This window comes from Solea solea, chromosome 7 (genome assembly GCF_958295425.1).
Source record: "Solea solea chromosome 7, fSolSol10.1, whole genome shotgun sequence".
NCBI classification, from domain to species: domain Eukaryota; kingdom Metazoa; phylum Chordata; class Actinopteri; order Pleuronectiformes; family Soleidae; genus Solea; species Solea solea.
Window position 1 is genome coordinate 29,103,427 of NC_081140.1, and position 25,896 is coordinate 29,129,322.

The 25,896-nt window shown below is 38.8% G+C and overlaps 2 protein-coding genes across 3 annotated transcripts; one reads left to right on the top strand and one right to left on the bottom strand.

Annotated features, from left to right (window-relative positions):
- The first annotated feature begins 4,358 nt into the window (after window positions 1–4,358).
- slc47a3 (solute carrier family 47 member 3) lies at window positions 4,359–16,581 on the top strand. Its single transcript, XM_058634999.1, has 17 exons — window positions 4,359–4,616; window positions 6,149–6,250; window positions 6,399–6,467; window positions 6,560–6,708; window positions 8,210–8,252; window positions 8,995–9,039; window positions 10,188–10,285; window positions 10,373–10,470; window positions 10,639–10,752; window positions 10,906–10,973; window positions 11,044–11,152; window positions 11,867–11,942; window positions 12,774–12,843; window positions 12,939–13,071; window positions 13,159–13,253; window positions 13,346–13,388; window positions 15,392–16,581. The coding sequence occupies exons 1-17, from the start codon at window positions 4,467–4,469 to the stop codon at window positions 15,601–15,603; spliced, it is 1,674 nt and encodes a 557-aa protein (XP_058490982.1). The 5' UTR covers window positions 4,359–4,466; the 3' UTR covers window positions 15,604–16,581.
- A 20-nt stretch (window positions 16,582–16,601) lies between these two features.
- On the bottom strand, window positions 16,602–24,489 carry LOC131463223 (multidrug and toxin extrusion protein 1-like). 2 transcript variants are annotated; one of them, XM_058635000.1, is made up of 16 exons: window positions 24,393–24,489; window positions 23,862–23,930; window positions 22,583–22,731; window positions 21,823–21,865; window positions 21,679–21,723; window positions 20,976–21,073; window positions 20,568–20,665; window positions 20,268–20,381; window positions 20,118–20,185; window positions 19,452–19,560; window positions 19,305–19,380; window positions 18,348–18,417; window positions 18,115–18,247; window positions 17,932–18,026; window positions 17,748–17,846; window positions 16,602–16,889 (listed from the first exon to the last, which is right to left on the bottom strand). In XM_058635000.1, the coding sequence occupies exons 1-16, from the start codon at window positions 24,447–24,449 to the stop codon at window positions 16,602–16,604; spliced, it is 1,611 nt and encodes a 536-aa protein (XP_058490983.1). In that variant the 5' UTR covers window positions 24,450–24,489. The 2 variants fall into 2 exon arrangements, with proteins under 2 accessions (XP_058490983.1, XP_058490984.1); XM_058635001.1 differs by having other exon boundaries at window positions 16,806–16,889; window positions 17,759–17,846.
- Between the last annotated feature and the right edge of the window lie 1,407 nt (window positions 24,490–25,896).

The window sequence follows — 25,896 nt, forward strand, 5'->3', positions numbered from 1 at the left end:
TGTAACATTGCGCTGTCTAAACTGTCCGTCTCTTGCGGAAGTGATTTATTCCTCTTTAAAAAAAGATTGAATAAATAAAAATAAATAAAAACATTCACATGGGTTAAAGTAAAGACATTAACAACCTTCACAATCGTCTCCCCCTCTGACACCACTAAACATTTTACTAAACTTCTAAGGCCCTCGTCCAGTATTGTACATTAGAAAGAAAGTAGTGTGTCATTAAAATAAGAGTATTTTGTTTAAATTAGCCCCGAATAATCATGATAGAATCACATGGTGACACAGTTTATCATCTTCATCTGCTTCACATTATTTATCGCAGTCTCTTCAGATTCATTTTAATGCTGAACACTGAAGCGTCAACACCTCCGTACAATGAGACATCGGTATTAGCTCCGATTTATCTTCAAATGTACCTATTTTACTGAACCATCTCAGCTGAAACAGTATTTAATACCGTTTACCTTTACATACACTGTAAAACACACTCAGTAACTTTTACTTATTACAAAAACGACCAAAGAAACTGAAAAACGTCTCTGTGGATGCCTCGCCATTCATTTTCGTCTCATTTTACACATTAAAATGAAATAACCACACATTTCAGTGGAAGTTAATGTTACAAACATTATTCACTCTACATTTGGACAGAAGTTTTGAAACATTTAAATGAACTTTTCTGTCAGTTTCAGTTGTAAATACTCACCTCAGTTTTGTCTTTGTTTCCTGATTTGAACAAACACCTGAAAATGGAGGAACTTACCCTGAAGAGCTCCGCCCACAGGAAGTGGAAGAGGCCACAATTGAGTCAGAAGAGGGGGGGTATTTTGTTATTATTTTATGAATTTTGTTTTGTTTTGTTTGACAAGTTCTTTGAGTTTATAACTTTTTTGTTAGATTCCTTCTTTTGATAGACTATGTTTGAGTTGATTTAATTGTGTTAAAGCTTCAGTTTTGTTATTAATAAATCCCCCAATTCCATCTTTGACCAGTGGATTGACAAGGATGATATAATCTCCCTCTACATTTTTGATGAGTTATTTTTATTTTCAAAACTGAAACCCTCTTTTTGTGAATTACCTTCATGTTTCTTCAGTTGCTGAGATTTCTTCAATGTTCTCATTTGTAAATTTAATGAATGATTTAATAATTATTTTCATTACTTTGTTTTTTTTTAAATTTTTAAATCTTCTTTGACTGGAACAATCTGCTCATTCCTTTAAGAAACTACAGCTGTTTAATAAACCAGTAGATCCGTCTTATTCCCAGGGTTTTGGGTTTATCATCAGCATAAGTTTGACCTTCTGTTAGCAACTTGCTGTATTCAGTTTTTGACGGACCAGTCTAAATTTTTTGTGATGGGTAGGTGATCACTTGACTACGTTCCCATTACATTTTCGTAAGAATCTACCCACTCATGACGTCACAAAAATGATCACATTTTTGATAATCCCCATCTCGTTTAATGGGCAAAACGGTCATATCTCTGTCAAAACTCTGCAAATTTGAATGGATTTTTTTAATGTGTTTGCAGAATCAGACACTGGACACATTTAATCCAGATTATGGATGAAAATGAGCAAAAAGAGACAAAATAAGACTAAATGATAATTTAAATGTATAAATTATTTTGAATCAAGCTGTTCAATTATAAGATTACTGTTATTGTGGACAGTAAAGCTGAGTGTCCTGTGGTCTCTTTTGACGAGGACAGACTGTGATTCACTTCCATTCACCATCACAGTCGTTTCGTGTTTACTGCTGTTTTCTGCATGGATTCACCTCGTGTCAGGGGAACGCTCGCACACTTGTGCACCTTTGGTCAAAATGACATTTTTAGACGCCTGTTTTGGTTGCGTGTTGCTGCCGGAGCCTCACGTGTGCTGGAACACAGGCTGAAGGATGACTCAGCAGACTGTGTGACCACAGGTCGTGTGTTCTTTGCACTGAAAAAAGGGGCATTTTTCGGTGTAATAAGAGGTTGAGTCAGTGCCACCCTGCTATTGTGTCGCTGTGTCGTTCTCCGTTTCACTGTTTTTATCAAACTCTCTGGTCAGATTGACATTTACAGAGTTGTCACGCCTGTTTTTCTCGGCATCGGTGGATCTTTCTGCTCCAGAACAACAGCATCTAATCAGTGAAGAGATGAAGCCGTTCACAGTCACAAACAGCAGCAGCTTCTTCGTGTGAGCGACGGCTCTGTTTTTATGTTCTCGTGGTCAGAGCGTTGGCTGAGTTTATACAGAACATAACTTCATTATTACACAAACAGCGCTGTAAACACGAGGATTCATCCGTAAGTTCCGTCTGCACTGAACTTATATGAAGACAACGTGTTTGCTTTAGGTGTTAATATTTTTAAGTTTGGCACCATTTTCCGAAACGTTTAATATTGCAAAATTTATTTTAATATTCAAGATTGGGTCACACGGGGATGTAGTGGTGAGCATTGTTGCCTCACAGCAAGAAGGTCATCAGAGACTCTTCCCACCGCTGTCACCTGTTCCACCCTTTGCCCCCAGGGAGGCACTATAGGTCAATTAAATCACGCACCTAAGGACGTTTAGCAAAAATAAAGATATAATATAATTTAATCTAAAAATAATTCTACACACACACAGGTTTGTTTAGCTATTCTCCTTAGGACTCTGCATTGACTCCCATTCATTTAAACAAAGTCTTATCACTAACCAGAAATGAGATAAGATAAAATAAAATAAGATAAGCCAGTCCTTTATTTGTCCCACAGTGGGGAAATGTACATTGTTACAGCAGCAAAGATGGTAAAGATAAAGATAATAAATAATAACAATAATAATAGTCAGTAATCATATAGATTTATAGACAGTTTGCAGAGTAGGACTTGATATTTACAGTATATTGCGGTTATGAAAACTGACAGTATATTGCACGTGAAAGGGAGGAATGAGGAGATGTGTGGTCTACCTTTGATCTGTTCTCTCCATTCATTTCTAATGAGGGAAAAACAATTAGAGAAAAACATATTCAAAGGATTCAAAGGATTCAAAGCTGAAAAATAACTAAATAAAATGCATCGGGAATGTCCTGAAATCGCTGAGTCAGCATTGTCAGTAGTAAAGTGTTGTCAATCAGTAAAACAAAGAAATGTGAAAATAGGAAAAAAAAAAAAAAAAAAAACTGTGATGGGTTTGCCAAAATAAAGTTCCCGTGTAAAATATAGTAATATACAGTAAATTACAGAGGGAATCTTTATTTGATTAAAAAAATAAGTTTGCATACAAAGTCAATGCAAAGATGCTCATACATGTACATTTCATAGATAGCGTGATTTATTTTTGCGTCATTCATGTTTTTATGTCATTCACTCGACCTGAAAACTTCTCCGCGAACAACGATGCGAGAAGTTTTATCTACAGACGGTTTAAAAAGGTAAAACAGCTCAGAATTGATTCATATGAATGCACATATTATAAAAAACACGTGTCTGACCACAGCAATAAATGATCCAGCTAGTTGAAGGATCAGCTCTGTTGATGGAGATGTGGCGCCATCTGCTGGATATCTGCAGCAAATCTTGACTTGAAGAAGAATGAGTGTATGACACTTTATATGAAGCTCTGACGTCATAGAAACATTTAAAATCACAGATAAATACAGACTGAGAGTTGAGCCCGTGATGTTTTGAAGACTTAGAATATATGTGTTAAAAATATTGTTTGTTTGTTTGTTTGTGATGGTTAATACACCAGTGTGTAGAAGCTGTGAATATCTGAGTGTTGACAAATAAATAACAAAAAACCTTTAAAAATAGATTTAAAAACGTTTTTGAAAGAGTTCTAAAGTATTTGTTTTCTCATTTTTATGACAGATGGTCAAGCACTACACACACACACACACACACACACACATAAATATACTGTTTATATAATTTACTATTTACTATAACTTTAGGTGAGGTACATTAACACAATATAAGACAAAATGTGTAGTATATAAGTTTATAACATATACAGTATATATGTATATACATATGTACATATATGTATATATAAAAATGTTTATATCATTTTAATATGCTATGATGTTTAATGTTATATACATAATGACATGAATCCAAGTTTTATTTAAACAAAAAACAAACTGTGTCGTGACAAAATTAAAACAAGTATCTATACATATATAAATATGTATGTATGTATGTATATATATACATACATACATACATAAATATATACATATATTAATATGTATCTATGTATGTATATGCTGTAAAAGAGAAAATATAAATAAGAACACTGTTTACTTTAATCTCTCTCTCTCTCTCTCTCTCTCGAACCCCCCGAAAGGAAGTGACGTCACGTCGTGTCTCGTGTTTCATTTAAAGGCGGATTGCCTAGTATTTCAGCACACACACACGCGCACACACACACACACAGACACAGGCAGAGCGGCAGAGATCATCGTGTGAAGTTTCATCTGTGATGAAGATGATGAGGATGAGGCTGGAGAGCAGAGACAGAGACAGAGACAGTGTCTCTGGTTGTTGTCAGTTGAAGAGGATCCAGCAGCTGCTGCTGCCTGTTGGTTTCAGGACAGAGATCAGAGAGTTGTCGTCACTGGCTGCTCCAGTGGTGAGTTTCAGTCCACGCTCACAAATCACGTCATACTAATCAATGATCAATAATCAATAATAAAAAAAACAAAGCAATATCTGTAGGATCGGGAATTTTCCTCGGGTCCGCGGGAGCGCGCAATGTGTCCCGTTTTACTGTTGAAATAGCTGAACACGTGACGAAGCTGCGCGCGTGAACTGTAACGTTTTTAAAATATTCTTTCAAAGAAACTGTGAAGTGATTATGAAGCAGAATTAATGTGTGTGTGAGCCACAATAACTGGATTATTATGTGTGTGTGTGTGTGTGTGTGTGTAACTGTTTACACGTGTAAAATAAAGCACTAATAATTTAATCATTTCCTCATTTAAAACGTCTGTCAATCACTTCAGTCACTGTAGTTTTTTCTGATTTCAGACATAATAAACGCACAAATACAGTGTTATTACATTTTAATCCTGAGAAAATGTCATATAAATATAAATATATACATATAACTATATATATAAGTATATAGACTACTTATACGCCTGTAACTGACACACCACACACGCGTATGTGTGGTTGTTTATTAGGGCCCGAGCACTCACACAATGATGCCAGGACACATTGTAATTTGTTTCGTTTTTTGTTTGGCTGGTTGTTTGAGATTAGTTTGGTTTATTGGTTGGTTTTTTGGTTGGTTAGTTGGTGAGTTGTTTGGCTGGTTAGTTGGTAAGTTGGTTGGATGGTTAGTTGTCTGGTTGGTGAGTTGTTTGGTAGGTTAGTTGTCTTTCTGGTTGGTTGGTTGTAGTTTGGTTGGTTGGTAGGTTAGTTGTCTAGTTGGTTAGTAAGTTATTTGTTTGGTTGGTTGGTGAGTTACTTGGTTGGTTGTTTGTTGGTTTGGTTGGTTGTGCAGTTTTTTGCTTATTTTTTAGTTTGATGTTTATTTGTTTGGTTAGTTAGTTAGTTGTTTGGTTGGTTAGATAGTTGGCTGGTTTGTTGTTTGGTTAGTAGGTTGGTTGATTAGTAGGTTAGTTAGTTGCATTCATCAGTTCTCTCAGCAGTCAGATCAGATGTCAGATACTTTAGTCTCCAGAATTTTAACATATTCTAATATGTTATGATGCTAATGTGGTTTCTTTCTGTTTGGACCGTTTTATGATGTTTACTCCTCTCTTGCTCTGTGAACTCTCACAACAGCTGTTTAAACAGAACTAATCGACTGTTATGAAATTATAATCAGGGTTTATTTTGGATGTGACTCTGACACTTTGTTCTGTTTTATCTCTTTGTCTGAATTAAACTCATTGACTCTGAAAATGTCTGCAACAACATTTCATTTCTCAGCTGATTGAGCTTCTGTCAGATGTTCATGAGCAGATCTACCTTCAGACTCCTGTCCTTACCCTTAACCTTAACCATCACCCTTAACCTTAGCCATCACCCTTAACCTGACCCCAGCATTAACTCAATTCTTCTCACATTAAAACCAAGTTTTAACACTCAAAACATCCTATAAATGTGTGATGACCAGACAAAACCTACGATCTGTTTTCATTTTCTTTTTAGTTAATTTCCCAGCTAATGGTTTTCGCAGTGAGTTTTGTCAGCACGGTTTTCTGTGGACACCTGGGAAGAACAGAGCTGGCAGGAGTGACTCTGGCCATCGCAGTGAGTTCTCTTTCATAATAACAATAATGATGATAATAAAACTAATCACAACAAGAATAAACTTTACTCACTCTTGTTTTCATTTTCATCTAACATCAGAAAATGAACATAACCTCACTAACTGTGTTTTATGTCCACGTGTCCTCAGGTGATTAATGTGACTGGAATATCTATTGGCAGTGGAATGTCTTCAGCCTGTGACACTCTGATTTCTCAGGTTTGACCTCGTCCATCACACTGTTTTCTGTGTGTGTGTGTGTGTGTGTGTGTGTTTGTCAAACAATCTCCGTGTCTCTCTCTGGTCTTTAGACGTTTGGGGGCGGTAACCTGCTGAGAGTGGGCGTCATCATGCAGCGAGCCATCCTCATTTTACTCCTGACATGTTTCCCCTGCTGGGCGATCCTCATCAACACTGAGCCCCTGCTGCTGGCGGTCAGGCAGGAGCCGGAGGTTGCCAGGTCAGATTTCTCTTCACAACCCAACCCCAAGTACAGTTTGTCCATGTGGGTTCCATAAGGGTGAAACTCGGGCTGACAACATGGGTCCCAGGCAGGTCTGTCCACGGTTTCCGTGGAGGCCCCACGTCAACAGGTTTGCCCACTTTAAGCCCATGCCTACTTAATACACTTCCCATGCTACCTGGGTACTAACACCGTGTTTCCACTGAGTAGAATGGTTTGTTTTGGTACAGTATGTATTTTTTTGTGTTTCCATTAGAAATAGTACCAGAATAACCTGCCTCAACCATTCCATTTTTGGTACCCTTCCTTTGGGGTATCCATCCATCCATCCATCCATTTTCTACCACTTTATCCTCCACATGAGGGTCGCCAATCTCAGCTGACATAGGGCGATAGGCGGGGTAACACCCTGGACAATTCACCAGCCAGGGACACATACAGAGACAAACAACCATCCACTCTCACTCTCACACCTATGGACAATTTAGAGGGTTCAATTGACCTAATCCCCAAATCTGCATGTTTTTGGACGGTGGGAGGAAACCGGAGAACCTGGAGAAAACCCACGCACACACGGGGAGAACGTGCATACTCCCTTGTTCTCAATGTCCTTGTTTTCCCACATGTGATATCAGATCATCCCCTTATTGATCCTGCAGGACACCCAAGTTAGAAAGCAATATAACCATGGTAGGCCAGCTCCCGCACGGTGTGAAAGCCAGGGACTCCACTAGATCAAAGGCCCTTTGAAGACCCATGAGAAGGCGTTCTCTAAAGTATAAATGTAGATGTCTCTTGGTATTTCAGTGTCTTTGCTGTACAACACTGCTCGTGTGCAGACTGAACTTTCTTGCTAGAAATAAAAACTAGTCGGCCGGCAGAAGTCTTCATAGTTTCACTATATACCAACAACAAGCAACAGATAATTTCCACAACCGGTACCAGAGTAAAATGGTATTTTACGGTCACGGCAGTCAGCCGATTGGGCAACGGCAAAACTTAACTCTGTTGCGATCGGTGTAAGCCCACACCCCGCCAACCAAGTAAAGGTACTGTTCTCAGTCAAGCCTGATGCAGGACTTTAACATTCCAAACCGAACTTTTCCATAATGGAAACATGGCTTAATCAGGTATGAAGTGGACAACTTATGCAGGTCCCCAGGTTTCAGTAACATTGGAAGTCCATGTGGACAAACACACACAAGTTGGGCCACCATGGAAACCAGGGACAAACCTGCTTTGGACGCATACTGTCAGCCAGGACATGACCCTCGTGAGGCCCACATGCACATGCTGGCTGGGACATGCCAGCAATAGTATGTCCAAATTGATGGGCTGGATCCGTCGGAGTTTGCATCCCCGTGGTCGACAGAGACGGTGACTCTGTCAGTCACATCCTTCAGAGGATCCAGCCCGTGGATTGGGACACACTGTAGATATTCCCAAAATCACACATGTCCTGAGTTCTTCTTGATTCTGACAGAATATTTCTCTCCAGGTTGGCTCAGCTGTATGTGAATATTTTTATGCCGGCACTTCCTGTGAGTATGACTAATAATTGATCAGATTACGTGTTTTTGATTTTGATTAAATTGTCAAATCGATTGTGAAAAAAACAATCATGTCTTGTTGTGTTTGTTGGTCGTTCTCACATCGTCAGAGTGGGATTATGTGAACTCTTAAAGAGGGAGGAGCCAGATAATTGAGCACTTTGTACTGTCAACTCAACAAACTTCAACACTAAACAGTCAAAGCTCAATGCACTGTCTCTCTGAATAATGATGGACTTTCGTCCAGTGTCGCCAATGTTTGTGTGCGTTTGCCTTAAGGGACACAGAGAGAAAAAAAATCAACAAACATTTTTAGAATCTTATTTCTTACTCTGGTACTTTGTTGTTTTGGAGTTAGATAAGATTCCATTGCACAATTCTGAGAGATGTACTGTTTCAAATGCCTTTTAAAAAAGTCCAAGAACACAGCAACGACTGCACGAAGCAGAGGTTAAACGAAGGCTGAGGGTCAACAAATATTCAAATAATCAGATTCAATCTTTAAAAGAAAAGAAAAGCAGTCACTGTGCTCGGATTAGAAGGTTCAAATTTACATTAATGTTTATTCATTTATCTTCTACCACTAATCCCACTTTCCTCTCCCCGGCCACTTCTTTGTTTTTAAAATGACATATTGATCTTAATCACCTCATTGATTAAAGCTTATATTCAGTATATTCTGGAAACTGACTGTGTGCTGTTCTTTTTTTCTTTTCTTTTTTTAAATCTACAGGCTGCGTTCATGTTTTCATTACAATCAAGATATCTGCAGAACCAGGTAAATCCACTCTTATTATTTATTATATTATAATAAATATATTTATCATTTATAATTTATATTTTTTATAATAAATGTATTATATTTTAAAGTTTTGTAATTTAAAATTTGTGCTATTTTATATCGGACACAAAAACAGTGAGTCAGTGCAGATGATGAACGTTAACGGGAAACTAAATCCCCTCCTCTAAAACTAACTCCACCCAATGTCTGATTTTGAAAAATGCTAAGATGTGGGCTGAGACCTGAGGGAGGGATAGTGCAGGGAGGCGTGGCCTGGTAGTGAAATCTGACACTGAGTTGCAGTTGTGGGAGGTTCTGGGACAACAAGCCTCGCACTGATTATCCGACAATCTGTTATTGAAAAAAACTTGAACTTGAAAGTTTGTGAGATTCCGTGCAGAACAATGAGCGAGTAAAGTTAAAACAAGAGAGAGAAAATGATGATGTGATGTCTGGGAAATGAGAACTCCAAGATCCCGGTCTCACCAAAGACAAATAACAAAGACCAGCTCTTACAAGTTGTCCTCCCATCTTAAGCTGTGTCAGCACATTCTGTCCTTGAATTTGAGGAAATTGGTCCTGGAAAGTCCCTTGAATTTGATGTCAACCAAAGTGTGGGAACCTTGTGTCATGCCGCAGTCACACTGGAGTTGACATACAACGTCAATGCACAGACCATAATAGCGTAATCTTTTCCTCACTTCCTTCTCTCCCCTCGTACTTCTTCTTTTCCTCACTTTTTCACTTCTCCACAATAACATCCAGTTGTTGTGTGGGGGTTTGTTTTCTTTGATCATGTTTTTGTCCTGTGAAGCACTAATAAGTGTTTGATTGACATGATTTTGCGTTGGCCGGGCTGCGTTGAGATTCTCCGACTGAGAGAATTTCCGAAGTGGTATGATGTGTTGGTTGTCTTTACCCACAATGCCCTATGTTGTAGTCCTCTTCCTGCATTTGAGACGTACGCTTTTAGGCGGACCCGAGTTCGCGTCTTTGATGTGCATCAGAGTTGGGTTGCACGTTCACGCCTCCACAAACCAAACAGACTTTCTGAGCAAACAAACTAGGGTTGGATTAAGAAGCGCTGAGGTCTTGCTAAATGTTTGCTCATGTGTCATTTGTCATTAATCTATGTTTTATTCCAGGGCATCATCTGGCCACAGGTCATTACAGGCTTTGTGGTGAATCTTCTCAACGCGTTTTACAACTACATCGTCCTCTACGCCTTAGACCTGGGAGTCGCGTGAGTAGGGTTTATGGTCTGTTCCTGACTCATTCAGCATGACTGCGTTACTTCATGGTCATAAAACCAGAAAACACTCGTTCACAGAGGTTCTGCCGTCGCCAACACCATCTCTCAGTTCTCCATGGCGATCATTCTCTACGCTTACATCATGTGGCGAGGTCTTCACAAGGCGACGTGGGCAGGTGAGAGCGTTGTCAGGGCGGAGCTAGAGCTTCTCTGATAGATCTGTTGAGTTTCTTATCCAAACAACGTCAAGCAAACTGTATGTGATTGACAGTCAGATGTTTGCTTGTGTCCAGAAGACAAACACGTGATTTCTTGACTCTGTGATTGACTGCGTGACTTCACAGGTTGGTCCAGAGAGTGTCTGCAGGACTGGGGCTCGTACGTTAACCTGGCCATCCCCAGCATGGTCATGATGTGCGTGGAGTGGTGGACGTATGAGATCGGAAGTTTTCTGGCAGGTACCGTCTCTCACACGCTGTCACGTCACGTTGTTCTCGAGTTTGAAACCGTTTGTGGCCAAGTGGAAGGGAACCGGGGCTCAAAAGACTGGGATGTCCCTGAGCAAGGTTCCTCGTTGAGGAGAACTTGAGAACATTGTTTATCTTTGACAGGTTTAATCAGTGAAGTGGAGCTCGGTGCTCAGGCCGTCGTGTACCAGCTGGCAAACATTGCATTCCTGGTGAGTTCCGTCATGTGAAGGAAACTTTCCACAAATTTTGACCCAAAATAACTCTTTCTTTTCTTCTTAGTTCCCATTAGGTTTCAGTATCGCCGGCAACGTGAGGGTTGGAAATGCTTTAGGAGCTGGAGACACAGAACAGGCCAAACTGTCGGCTAAAATGACCATTCTCTGTGCAGGTCAGTGTTTGATGAAGATGATGAGATTTTGAAGTTGAAATAATACTTTGCTTAATAACAAACTCATTTTACTTCGGTGGAGAGGTTCTCACTTTCTTAGCCAAGGATCTTCTTCAAATTAAAAAAATATTCCAGGAACCCTTGGACCAGAGTTTTTGAGGATTATAAATTGTTGGAATTGTTTTATGGATCTTCATTTAAGAACAACTAACAACTGTATTATTATTAGTTAGCTGCCTGTAAGTTGTTAAGTTGAACAAGCAGATCGTTCAAACACTGACCCAGTTCCAGGTTGTTGGTTTTACCTGAGTCAAGGTGTGAGTGAGGGTTGTTAGGGTCACCTGAGACACATTTCTACTCGGTCATGTCCCAGTTTCCCAGTCTTGGTTTAAAAACTCCAATAGAGGTTAAAAAACCAATAGAGCTTCGGACGTCACATGACTCTTTTAAGAGTTTGGAAACAGCCAACAACTTGAACTTTCTGAGAAAATTTGCCTCATCCTCCTGTGGAGCAGTCTCGGATGTGTGTTAATCATTAACTTATGTTTTAACCGTTGTATAACGTTATTGTGGTCAGACGTCACAGAGCGAGTCTCTTTGTCAGCTGATCGTTTGTCATCTGACTCATTGTTAACACACCCGCCTGTGTTTAATAGAACTCAGTGTGTTAAAGTTAAAGTTAACCGTTTGATGACCGAGTCTGTTCCTCTTCAGGTTCAGTGTCCATATGTTTGTCCATCCTCATCGGGAGCCTGAAGGATCACATCTCTTATATCTTTACATACGATGAGTGAGTATGTGTGTGTGTGTGTGTGTGTGTGTGTGTGTCACGTCTTCCTCTGTGTGAAAAATAAAGCAAAACCACTATTTTCCTGAGTGAGTTGTGTTCACACATGTTTAACCAGTTGAGAGATAACAATATTACCTTTCACTGTCATGTGAGGAGGAGAAAACCCTGACCTTTACCCTTCATGTTCTGTTACATATTAATCTGAGCTAAAGGTTGATCTCATACTGGGTCGCATGACTCAACAATATTTACGACCGTATACTGTGACTTTAGAGCTGCAACAAACGGCTATTTTCATAATCTCATATCTGTCGATTATTTTATCGATTAGTTTTAATGATTTCTTTGTTTTATGGAGCAAAGAAACCAGAAAATATTCACTGAAAACGTGTTTTCATTATTTAAAAAAACAAAACAAAAAACAGTCAATCCAATTAATCGATTATCAAAACGGTCGACCATTCATTTAGCAAACAACAACAAACTATTGTTGCCGAAACGGCTCCTGGCACAAATTTGTGTCGAGGAACCTATTGTTTTTCTTCAGATTATTAGCAATAGTTAGCCATTATTAGCAATACAGTGGATAACAACTGTACGTGGTATGTTGCTCTACAGAAGTAGCATAGTGACATGTCTACAGATAAAACTTAAACAGTTCAACGTGTTTTTATTTATAATGTTGTTCTTTGCTTCCTGCCCGAGGACAACAGATGGAAATTAGCACGTAGCGAACCCTAGCTATCTGTTTCTGTCAGCTAAACAAGTAATAAATAGACAAATATAAATAAAAACACGAGGTAGATTTTCATGTGTCCTCTTTGTCGACAGACAAATCAGAGAGAGAGTTGCTGACGTCATCGCCTTCTATGCTCCTTTCGTTCTCCTCGATGCCATGTCAGTAAGTAACGTGGTGACTCTGACGTAACCATGGTAACCGTGCTTTTGACGTGAGGTCTAACCACTTGTGTTGTTTGTCGACTTTTGTGCGACTAGGCCGCCTCGAGTGGCGTCATACGAGGATCGGGTAAACAGAGAGTCGGTGCTATTTGCAACATCGTGGGTTATTACGGGATCGGTTTCCCGATCGGAGTGCCACTCATGTTCACGGCCAAATTAGGAATCAAGGGTAAGATTAACAGCTAATGGTGCGTCTCCATGATATGATGGAACCTGGTGCCTGATAATATTAATAATAATAATGTTCTTGTGACAGGTTTGTGGACCGGTTTGTTCACCTGCGTGTTCCTGCAGTCCTCGTTTCTGCTCGTCTACCTGGTCAAAATGAACTGGAATAAAGCGACAGTGGAGGTAAACACCGGTTTAACTCCATCTTTAAATCAAACAGCATCCACTTCTGTTATGTTTAAAATGTTTTGCTCACTGTGTTTCTTTTCCCTCAGGCTCGAATCAGAGCTGGCATGTGTGGGAACGACACAGACACAAGTAAGAGGCGTTATTATTATTATTGTTATTATTTAGATGTGATTTCTTATAGCTGCTCCCTCTCTAAAGGAGTCACCACATTTATCCAGGCTTGGCACAGGCTCTTGGAGGACACTGGATGTGGCCCCCCCTTGTGGCTGGGGTCAATTTAGAGTGTCAAATTAACAATGAGCGAAGGGGATTTGGTGCTTTACTCAGCCATTGAACTGGCGGGGACTCGAACCCCTCAAGCCCTTAATGAGCCAAGTTCTCATTAAACAGGTTTTTTCTCAACTGGGTAACAGGTGCACCCACTACTACGCTACTGTAATTTTCCCATAAAATATCAAATTGATGCCAGTAAACAATATTCACATTTGCTAGAAACTCCAGAAATACCAAAATTGTCGTAAATTGACAGTCAGACGCCTTAAACAGCTTCAAATTCACATAAACTACACTGTTATATACAAAATACAATACCCTGCTTATACATGCAACACACCTGTAAATGTACCCAATGCTGTTTTACAGAGAAAAACTAAAGACAAAACAGACTAAGGACAGAAATACTGGTAGGAATGTTATGTCCAAGGATCTTTCTAGATTATAATAAGTGTCGTTTAAACTGGTCACTGTTTCAATAATTCAAAAGGGCAGGACACGACTCGCAGGAGGGCTCAGAACAAAATCCAAATTTAATTAAACATGCATGCTTCGGTTACACAACTGAGCTGAAGGACAGAACAACAGTTACACACTGGAGAAACTGAACGTGCTGGAAGGTTCACAGAGAGCTCAGCTCGTGGTGAGAAACAGGTGGAAACAATCAGGAAGTGGAGGTGGAACAGGAAGTGAGACGGGAATAAAACAAAAGAACGGATGCAAAATGAAACAAGAACGAGCTACAGAACGAGACAACACCAATCAATTCAACATGACTCTAATAGTTTAAACTATAAAATACAAATATACTGTATATATAAAAATAGAGAAAAATGATTAAAGTTTTAGGTGATTTCTTTAAATTGTTAATCAGAACTGTAGTTTAAATGTATTTAATTTATTTCAAATAAAAGTAAATTAACGTGATGATTAAAATAGTCACTCTATCGGCCCCCTGTGGATTTCTGAGTAATTACCAAATCGGTGTTGTAAACGTGTCTTTTAGCGTAGCGTTACTTGTCCACCGGGAAATGTGATTGGAGCTGCTTGGTGACGGAACAGCAGCAGTTGTGTGAGTGGTACATGTAGGCAGGTGTGCAGGGAGAGCTTAATTGCGGTTGGCGGCACCGTCCCATTCCAGAGGAAGCCGACTCTTGATCGTGATTAAAATATGATTGTGTCCGACTGAACGTCCAGGTTTTTATTTTTAGCGGTAGAATCCGCCTCTGAAGCTTTTCATGGACCGACGTTTTTTATCGCATTAGCGTTTTATCCTCGAGGAAACAGTGTTTTGGACACGCTAAAAATGCTAGTTTTTGAAAACAGGTCTCAAACAGAGTCTGAAAACACCACCGTTGTCATTTGTGTGGACGACCAATACACTACTTTGAGAGAATGATGATGTCATAGCTCCACCTCTCTCTTGCTCTTGTCTTTTTCTCTTTAAATTAACTTTTATATTATTTATTGACTTTCTTCATTCAGTCTCTGTTTCTCTGATTGTTAACATACAAAATAAGGTTCGTACACATGCTCAACATCTTCTTCTCTGGTTTTGGTGTAGCAGCGTTACAGCGCCACTCATAGGCCTGGCATATGTACTGCAGTCATTTCACGCGGATGAAGACGTGTTTACGGAAAACCCTTTCAGAACGGAAAAAATAAAAAGAGCGTTTACATTTCGTTTGCGTGTGTTCCGTGTGCTTCTTCCTCTCAGTCTGAGAGTCTGATTTTCTCCAAATATCATTAAACGAGTAACAACTGGAATAAAATCTACTGGATATTTGGACAAATCTGATTTATTAGTTTATGAATCTTCATAAACGGCTGATTTCATGTCTATCTGTGTTTGTGTCCAGGCGAGCGGTCGGATGATCCGTCGTACTCGCAGCCGCAGACGGACACGACGGAGCTGGTGGACGCCGACGACGCAGTGACCGTCACCGTGCGAGGGGAGGAGCTGGCGTTCCGAGCTCTGGTTCTGCGACGGGGCCTGGTTCTGGCGATCATGCTCTTCGTCCTGTTGGTCGGAATCACTTTGAACTTACTCGTCACTAACTTGGTCACGTGATCGGCGAGCTGCACTCAGTGGGCGTGACCCGTGAGCCGGCAGCTCGGCGCGATGCAGGTGTTTGCGCTGCAGCAGGTGGAAGCAGGACGGAGGAGAACAAGAGCAGGAAGCAGACGGACAGACGGACGGACAGTGACTCATTCCATGAATAAAGATTGTAGAGAAGAAATGGACAAACGGCAGTGAAGCCGAGGAAGTCGGGTCTTAAGCTGTGTGTGAAACGTTGGACGTAGTCTTCTCGTTACAAACGTAACTCGCATTTTGAAGCCTTGAGATTTGACCAAAAATGGGCGTCACCTGCAGCTGTCAATCACACTGGTGTCCACTCATATGTGTCGTACTTCATCGTCTGTTTTGGAGGAGCTGAAACTAGTGTTTGGGACCATTAACATTCACTGAAGTCAGAAATCAAGTGACGTTCAGGCTGATTTTCAGATTGCTCTTCAGATCAATACAAAGAAAACGGAAGAGGTTGTGTTTTGGTCGTAAAGTACCTGTTAGTATCCGGAATGACAAAAATACCATCGAACTGGAGATAAATGGTTCCAAGATTTACGAAGTTCAGACTGAAGAACTGCAACATTCCTTCCTACTTCCTGGTTTCCACCAGGAGACCACGTCCATTTATTCATAGTCAATGAGAAGAACGTAAGACTTTTAATCTCTTAATCACTAGTTTCAGCTCTTCTTTAGTAGAACATGATGTCCGTTTTGTAACTCATGTTCACATTTGGAGGAAAACAGACGATAAACTACGACACCAGTATGACTGACAGCTGTTGACGTCTGTGGATAAAATTCTGGACAAATCACAAATCCTGCGTCTCCTTTTAAATCCATTTCTTCCGTACAGCCCATGTTTACGACCAGTGAATCAAACTCATTCTAAAGATTTTTTCCAGTGAATTTTTTACATGATCTCTGTACACGACGCAGTCTGATGTCGTCACATTAAACAGAGTTCGGACTCTTCACTTCCCGCTGACTCCTCCTTCGGCTTAAATGTGATCGGGAGTGAACGTGGAGTTGATCCACTCCGTTGCGTTGTCGCCGCCCTCCGAGGCCAGAGTCTCCGGCAGAGGCACCAGGAAGTGCACGCTCGTTCCCGCGGCCAGAAGAGCGAGCGCTGCAAACGCGGTGAGGCCTCGTCTGAGGATCAGCTGAGCGCCGGAGAGACGACCGCCCGTCTGCTGCTGCTGCTGCTGCTGTAGCACCACATGTCCACCGCGTGTCTCAGTGTTTCCATTATCACACTCACTCCTCACAAACACCTCTTCATCCACAGGCTGGGAGAAAGTATCAGAGGAATTGGTGGAATTATGGGTTTGAAGGCTGCTTCATGTTTCTACACGAGACACTTTAAAACTCACATTCCATTTGCGTAGCAACAAGGGGAGGATTTCACCCCCTACTTGTGTGTCCTTGTATTCTTAGAAGAAGAAATAATGTCCAGATTATTGCCGTTTTATGTGATTTCTGTCTGTCTGGGCTGCCGTAGAAAATGGCAACGCATTGTTTGCCGCCCTCGTAAAGCAAGTGCCGTCACCTAAACTCCATATAAAAAGGCTTATTCTCAGGCGACAGAAAGCAAACAATCTTTGACTCATGAGTAATGTTTTACTACTGCTGTGTTTCCATCGTGGTGCGTTTCCGTTTGGTACAGCGCGACGACAACAAACATCAGGACGTCCATCATATCGACCTCCATGGTATCTTTACGCCGATCGCAAGGGAGTGACGTTTTTCTGTCGCCCAATCAGCTGACCTGTCGCAGACGGTCGTACTGTACCATTTTACTCTGGTACCCCAAAGAAACAGAGTCAAAGGATGGAATGGTCGTAATATTTTGGCACTGTACCAAACTGAACTCGTTCCACAAGGTGGAAACGTGGCGTATGACCTCCTCTTTTGTCAAAGTCAACAATCTCTTTGCCTGAGGCGAAATATTGATAGGAAAATGTGGCGAAAGAGGCTCATTTAATGATATATCTGTCGCATTTCTACCTAATATTTCTTGTGTTTCTTTCACTGCACACACTGGTGCCCTTAGCAAGTCTGTTAAGTTGATGTTCTTTGAATTCGTTGCGATATTTCTTACATACAGCACCTTTAATGCTGTGAAAGTTGCTGGTGAGGTGACTTACATGGTCATTACCTGCTGTTTGGTCAGCAGCGTTGTTCCCTGCAGAGTCAGCTGCGCTCAGTAAAGTCACGCGAGTGTTTTTCTGTGCCCGCGTCACCGCCTGAAAACAAGCACAGACTCCAACAATCACTTGTGTTTTCACACGGAACAAACGCAGTGGCCTTTAAAGGCAGCGGTGATCGCACCTCCTCTGTCATTCTCTCCCAGTTCAGCCTGAAGATGACAATGATGTAGAAGGTGGATTGTAGAACGACACAAACGAGGAGCCCAAGCCAAAACCCTGCAGACACCAAGAGACATGAGTCCAGTAAACTCTCATCAGGGCTTTGACATAACTTCTTAAATACAAACAAAAAGATCTAAATTACCTAAAACTCGCAGCTTTGCTGCAAACATTAACGTAACGCCGAGTGAAAGTCCCACGCAGTAATATCCGAGGAAATTAGCCACGGCTGGAATCTTCTGTTTGCCCGTGCCCAGGAAAATACCGGTGCACACACACTAGGACGTAAACACAGGAAACACAGTCTGACCTTCACACAGTAACATGTGGATCAATCAACATTTTCATATTTGACTGAACATAAAAAAAAAAACTCACCACAAGACCATCGAAGAACTGAAGGAAACAGTAAACGTTCATCAAGTCAGACACAAGAGCGATGATCTTCCTGTAGATAGAGAGATAAATATGGTATATTTGTCATTTTCTACTTTATTTTATGGTACAGTTTTTACAGCTTTTGTAATTTACTTATTTATTTAGTTTCTTTCTAATCTTTCTAAAATCTAATTGTGACGTGTACAAACATACATATGATATACGAATATTTAAATTTAAATTTCACATTTAAAATTGAAGGCATTTGAAAATCATGAAACCAAAAAAAAACAATCATTAATGAACTATAAAAGAAATAATCTTTGGATAAACATAAGCTAGCTAGCTGCGCTAAGACAGATAGTTTGCTAGCTTAGATAGATAGTTAGCATAAAACAGATAACACAGGTAATTAACTAGCCCAGATAGTTTGCTAGCATAGATAGATAGTTAGCATTAATAGATAGCACAGATAGTTAGTTAGCCCTAACAGACATTTACATAGAAAGTAAGTTGTAAACAATAACAACACAAATTAAATAAAACAACCATTAATCAACTACAAAGAATAATCTTTGGATAAACAATAAAATGTATTGGGGGAAAAAGTTCTAGCTTAGTTATATAGTTAGCTAGTTAGCCTAAGTAGATAGCTAGCTGAGCTAAGACAGTTTGCTTGCTGAAACAGAGAGCTAGCATAACCATTTAGTTAGTTAGCTGAGATAGTTGGCTAGTTAGTGTAAATAGATAGCACAGATAGTTAGCTCAGTTAGCTAGCATAGACAGATGTGAAATACGGTTTTCAGAAGAAATACAGCTTTGATGAAACATCACAAATCATTTATTTACTTTTATTATTTCTGTAAACTGCCAGTGTGTGTGTGTGTCTCATTGACCCCCAGGTCATGTGGACATGTGATCCAGTACTTTAGTCCTAAGCTAAGCTCAAAGACTCACAGGTCAGAGGTGAAGATGAAGCCGAGCACTGATTTGGTCGAGCCGAGCACCAAACCTTCAACGACGGCGATGCTTCCTGTGAGAGAAGAGCAGCTGTGAAACGAAGAGGGACAAAAGGAGACGAGAGGACAAGAAAGAATAAGTGACCTGCGAGACTGAGGGACACTTTGCTGCTGATGACGGCTCTGGCTGTGTCTCCGGCTCCCAGAGCGTTTCCCACTCGAGCACAAGCTGCAGCTTGAAGTCCGAGAGGAAACTGGATTTCAGATTTTAGGAAATAAAGGACACATTTAGACATTTTATACCAATGCAACTTTATGAACTTCATGTACGTTTTGTGTCTTTTGTGTCTTCTTATATCATTGTCCATTCCAATGCTAGTTTTAAAATACATAACATAATGTAAATAATGTAAGAACATATAATTATAATGGGAATTTTGAAAGTTTGACGATTCATCGATAAATAGATGTATCAATCCTTTATTAAAGTATTTTGATCACCTGTCAAACCATTGATGTTGTCAATATCTTGTTTTTTTCCACAACCCAAAATAATTCCGTTTTATTGATTTCTTTGTTTTATGGAGCAAAGAAACAAATATTCACATTTAAGAAGCTGAAAAATCACATTAACTGGTTTTAATTCCTTCAATAAAGCACAACTCAAACTTATTAATTGTTACCTGTCATCGATTAATAATAATTTCCACGATAGAAGTTCAAAAAGGATCTTTATCTTTTTAAGTGAAGGTAAACAAACATGTTTTTTTTTATGTTTTTAAAATGAGAACGTAGCAGGAGAAATGAATACCATGTATGTGATGAACGACACCATGATCACAGCGTGTTGAGCTGCCAGCTCGTCTTCACTCAGCATTCCTGATCCACACAGAGAATAGGAGGAAAAATCATTACCTATAAACAAAACTATTATTTTACTGATATTAAATGAATGAATTACCTGCAAAGAATCCCCCAAACTCATAAACCCACCACTCAAAGCACTTCATCAGAGTACTGGGAACGGCCAGCTTCATATAAGAGCCCCACTCCTGCAGTGATTCCACAGACCAGCCTGCAGGGGGAGACAACCTCACTTATTATACACCCAGAAAATCTGTTGTTACACGTGCACCTGAAGGGAAAGCTCTCCACATGTCGCTGTATCATGTTTTACAAAGACAATAAAGGACTGTAATCCAGTCTAAAACAAAACACTGCGCCTGTTTCCTGTGACGTTCAAACAAAAACAGTTTCTCACCTCCCCACGTGTTCACGTGAAGATTCTTCCAGCGAATGTAGGCAAAGAGAAAAACACAGATGTAAACCTGAGACAGAGCGTTGGCTGCTGCTGATCCACTGCAACACACACACACACACACACACAGTGTGGGAAAACGCAACAGTTCCATCAGGGTGTGCGATATGAGATATTATAACAATATTTGTGACACGATTTCAAAGTAAAAGTGTTTGTTTTGATGTGGAACGATATATAATTTAGTTCATATTTTAAAAACACATTTATGATACAAAAGGAATGTAACAAATGGCAAAAATCGTCATTTTATGGTAATATAAAGTGGCGGGCCGGATGAAATAGACGGCGGGGCCGCATGTGGCCTGCGGGCCGCAAGTTTGAGACCTCTGTGTTACAGTAGATTCTCACCGAACTCCCAGATCCAGCCAGTGAAGAGTCACGTAGTTGGTGAGCACATTAGCGACGTTGGCCATCGCAGCTGCGTACATCTGTGGCGTTATTATTCCCTGTGTGCACAAACACCAGGTCATGTGATCATCATGTGACACCTCATCATTTCACATCGGACATTCTAAGTGCGTTCCATTTGTAGTGGGAACTCGGACATGGACAAACTCTGCTATTTTCACCATGAAATATTAAATATTAATTTATGATCGTAGACCTGTGTGTAAAAAAATAACGCACAATGTTTTTTTCCAACTTCCAAGTTCCGATGTAAATGAAACACAACTTTAATCGTTACATATTGTTAGGCTCAGATTTGACCTACAGTATTTTGGTTTTAAAAAGCAGCTAAAAATGGGGGAAGTAAATGTGTTTTGTTAATTTTTATTTCAACATGAATTTTTTTTGTTACTCAAAACCAAACAAACCAAACCATGTCCTTTTTTTTAATATATATATTTAATATTTTTCTTATATATGCACAAACTAAATGAAAAAGGGGGTTTAAATCAAAGATTTGGGGCTGGGAATTTCACAAATTTTACTAAAACTATTATTTGTACACAAAACTGTTGACTAAATTGGTTAAATAAATTAAAAAGGTTAAAAAGTTATTTATTTTCTCTGATTTTTGAAAATCATATAAAAGTGAGCATGAACACACCTGGTTCTGCAGATACGACACCTGGAGATGATGCAGAAACATCGCCTGCACAAAAGAGAGAATGGTTACATTTATTCACTTAATGTGTAAACAGTGTCTAAAATAATAGTTGTATTTAGATGAGAGAGAAAAGTCAGGACTCACAGGAACAGCAGGAAGGAAAGCTGTGATATACAGCTGCGCTATTCTGAAATACATACACACTGTTTTCACTTCATATTAAAACACTTATTAATAATATTTACAGCAATAGATTTAAGGAATCTACAGCAATAGGGTATTTAAAATTAATAAAAACATTCTGCTTTTCTGAAACATAAAACCAGGGATCATAACCAATAACCAATGAGATGAAAAGAAAAAAGCTTGTACTTATTTAATTTGTGTAAATATACAGTATATATATATATATATATATATATATATATATATATATATATATATATATATATATATATATACCCTCTGAAGTTAAAGGTGCAATATATGGTAAAATATGGGATTTTGTTTTAGATTACAGCAGAAACTCATTCAGAGATGACAGTGATTCTCCCTTTATGACATTATATTGCCCCCTAGTGATCAAACAGTTAAAATGCAGGATAAGTGAAGACTTTATTTCCCTTTCCCACAATTACAGTGAGAATATATACAAATATAGAGGTGAGAAACAGAATAAATACTAAAACTACTAAACTAACTACTAAAAATAAAATACTACTTCAGTATAATACCTTTACTTTTAGTATGATGTTTATAATAAATTGTAATATTCATGTCTTATTGGTGTTTTTCACCAAACTGAATATAAAAAAACAGATTGTGTGAATAATTCAGAGAGAAGCTGTTTTTTTTTTTATTCCCCTCATCATTGATCGCTACAAATATGTGTTGCCATGGTTACCTGGCCACCTCCGGCTCCTGGCCCAGCTGTAAAAGGATGATCTGGGCGTTGATGAGCAGAGCCCAGCACGGCAAACAGAACAACATGAGGATGATGATGCCACGCTGAAGGATCACTCCCACACGCAGCAGGTTCTTACCCCCAAACGTCTGCACACACACATTCATGAGTTTAGACAGAAAACGTTTAGGTTCAAAAAGACTAATAAACCCACAGTGTGTTATTCATAAGTCTTAGGTCACGACTCATAACCATATGATCATATTCATTTTTAAAAGTCAGGACAAAATGACCAAAAAGACAATATTTTATTTAAAATAATGAGCTATTATCTATGTCTATCAACAGACTGATTGCCAAATAATTACCTATTATCTATATCCACCAATCGATTGACTGCCAAATGAGCTATTATCCATATCTACCAACAGACTGTATGCCAAATAATGAGCTATTATCTATATCCACCAATTGACAGACTGCCAAATGAGCTATTATCCACATCTACCAACAGACTGTATGCCAGATAATGAGCTATTATCTATATCCACCAATTGACAGACTGCCAAATAATGAGCTATTATCTATATCTACCAACAGACTGCCTGCCAAATAATGAGCTATTATCTATATCCACCAATTGACAGACTGCCAAATAATGAGCTATTATCTATATCTACCAACAGACTGCCTGCCAAATAATGAGCTATTATCTATATCCACCAACTGACTGACTGCCAAATAATGAGCTATTACCTATATCAACCAACGGACTGCCTGCCAAATAATGAGCTATTACCTAAATCTACCAACAGACTGACTGCCAAATAATGAGCTATTATCCATATCTACCAACAGACTGTATGCCAAATAATGAGCTATTATCTATATCCACCAATTGACAGACTGCCAAATAATGAGCTATTATCTATATCTACCAACAGACTGCCTGCCAAATAATGAGCTATTATCTAAATCTGCCAAACAGACTGACTGCCAAATAATGAGCTATTATCTATATCCATCAACAGACTGATGTTCTTATATTCAAATTATTTGAGTTAAATGTTCTTAAATGATTCAAGACATGTTTTCTCAAACCAACAAGTCAGGTTCTACAGCATTAAAATGTCTAAAATTAAAATAATAATTAGTTAATTAAACTCCTACAAAATGTGGCAGTATTTGTTTTAATGTAGAATTTACACAACAGATTTTTACAGTGAAACTTGTGACCAGTCCTGTTTATCGTCATCTTTATAAAAATATTATTCCTGACCTGAGACACCAGAGTATCACAGGCTAAAGCCAGACCATATCCTGTCGCTGCAGTCGTCACATTAATCGTCTGAAAACAAGAAGAAAAAGAAACACAGTTTAATTGAGTTTGAGTTCATATACACTGTAGTTGAAAAACAATGGTACAGATAAAACTGAATAATTACAGCCTTCTTACCCGAACACCAGAAAACTTAGACTTCTGACTTTTAATCTCAGAATTCTTAGATTTTTTTTTGAATACTTTAACCCACAGAATCCTGGCTTTAATAATTCATTTTTCATAATTCTCAGAATCCTCCCCCTCAAATTCAGACTATAATCTCAGTATTCTCAGAGAAAAAAAACTGAATTTTGGCTTTATTCTCAGAATTCTTAGAAAAAAAAACACAACTTTAATCTCAGAATTCTTGGAAAAAAACTTTTTTCTCAGAATTCGAATTTTCTCACGTTTCAAAACTAAATGTCTACGTCCTCATCTTCAAAAACAACGGTACTGATAAAACAGAATAATTTCTGGATTAGGACTCACAGCAGAAGCTAATCCATATCCAGCCATCACTTCATTCCCCAGACGACCACAGAACATGGTGACCACAAATGGAAGGAGGTAGTTGAGGATGCGAGAGAGAAGCTGCAGAAACAGACAAACGTCCATGCAGATTAAAGATCACAGATTACAAAATGAATCAACATGATTTTGCAAATTATGGTCCACTCTTTGTCAGATTAGAGTGACTTTTAAAAATTAAACACAGAGCAGATTCTCACCAAAGGTCCTGTCATCTTCAGTATGTGCTGGAGTTCTTCTCTGTGATGAATCCAGCAGCAGAAAAGCCTCTCTCTCAAACCTCCCATGTCCACGGAGACGCTGGAGACGCCAGAGACGCCGGAGCAGGACTGTCCTCTAAAGACTGCGACTCTTCTGTGATCCCAGTTTCTCTGCAGGAAGCTGGAAAAGACGGAAATCTTGTTGTGGTCCCGGTTTCCCTGGATCAAAGCCCGGGCAGCTGAAACAACGAGGACTGTGAGAGAAGAAGGCCGACAAACACAAAGACTCAGAGGAGACTGTTGTTGACTTTGGCTCCATCAACACATCGAGTAACTGTTTACTGACTGTGAACTTTATCAGACTCTTCCTGCGTCCAAACACGACACGTTTATGAGACAACACACTATATTTATTAGCATCAAGAGATAAATGAAAAACTAATTTTGCCTTCTTATGAAGACGGGGATTAACAATCACTGACAATTCATTCACATCAGTCAATCAACAGAACTTCAGAAAATATCAACTTGCTGAAATTTGATAAAATAATAGACCATAAATGTCATTGTTGAAAGAAAAAAAATGAAATTACAGCACTTAAATTCATCTGTTTCCATAACTGTCACTTTAAGTCTCTTACTTGAGCGCAGCATCTTTGCATTTACATATCACAGTTTCCCACTCAGGCATAGTTTCTCTGAGTTTCTCCTAAAGTTTCCCTTAATGTACAGTTCACACTTCTCTTTTGTATATATATGCATATATTTACATTTATTTTTATGCATATATAAACTTTTTTTATATTTATTATTTTTGTTTATATGTATATTTATATACAATTTTTTAATACTATTTCTTTTTGTATACTTTATTGCTGGTATTTTTTGAGTGGACAACAAAGTAAGAATTTCATTGAATTTCACAGAATTTGGACTTTTTGTAAAATGCCAGAAAATTAAAAAAAAAAGTGTAAAAAAGTAAATCAAAAAATTTGTATGAAAAATTAAAATACAAAAAGGCATACAAATACATTAAAAAAAATCTGATTTTAAAATCATTTAGATTCTATAAAATTATAATAAAACCTTTCAAATTTTAAAAAATGTTAAATTTTTACCAAAACATTTAATGATATAAAATATTATATGAATAGAAAAGACTGAATAAACCAAAAAATATTAAAAAGAAACAAGAACAAAGAAAAGTTAAACATCACAATAAAATTCCAAAAAAAAACCTAAAATGAAACAAAAACATTTGTGTC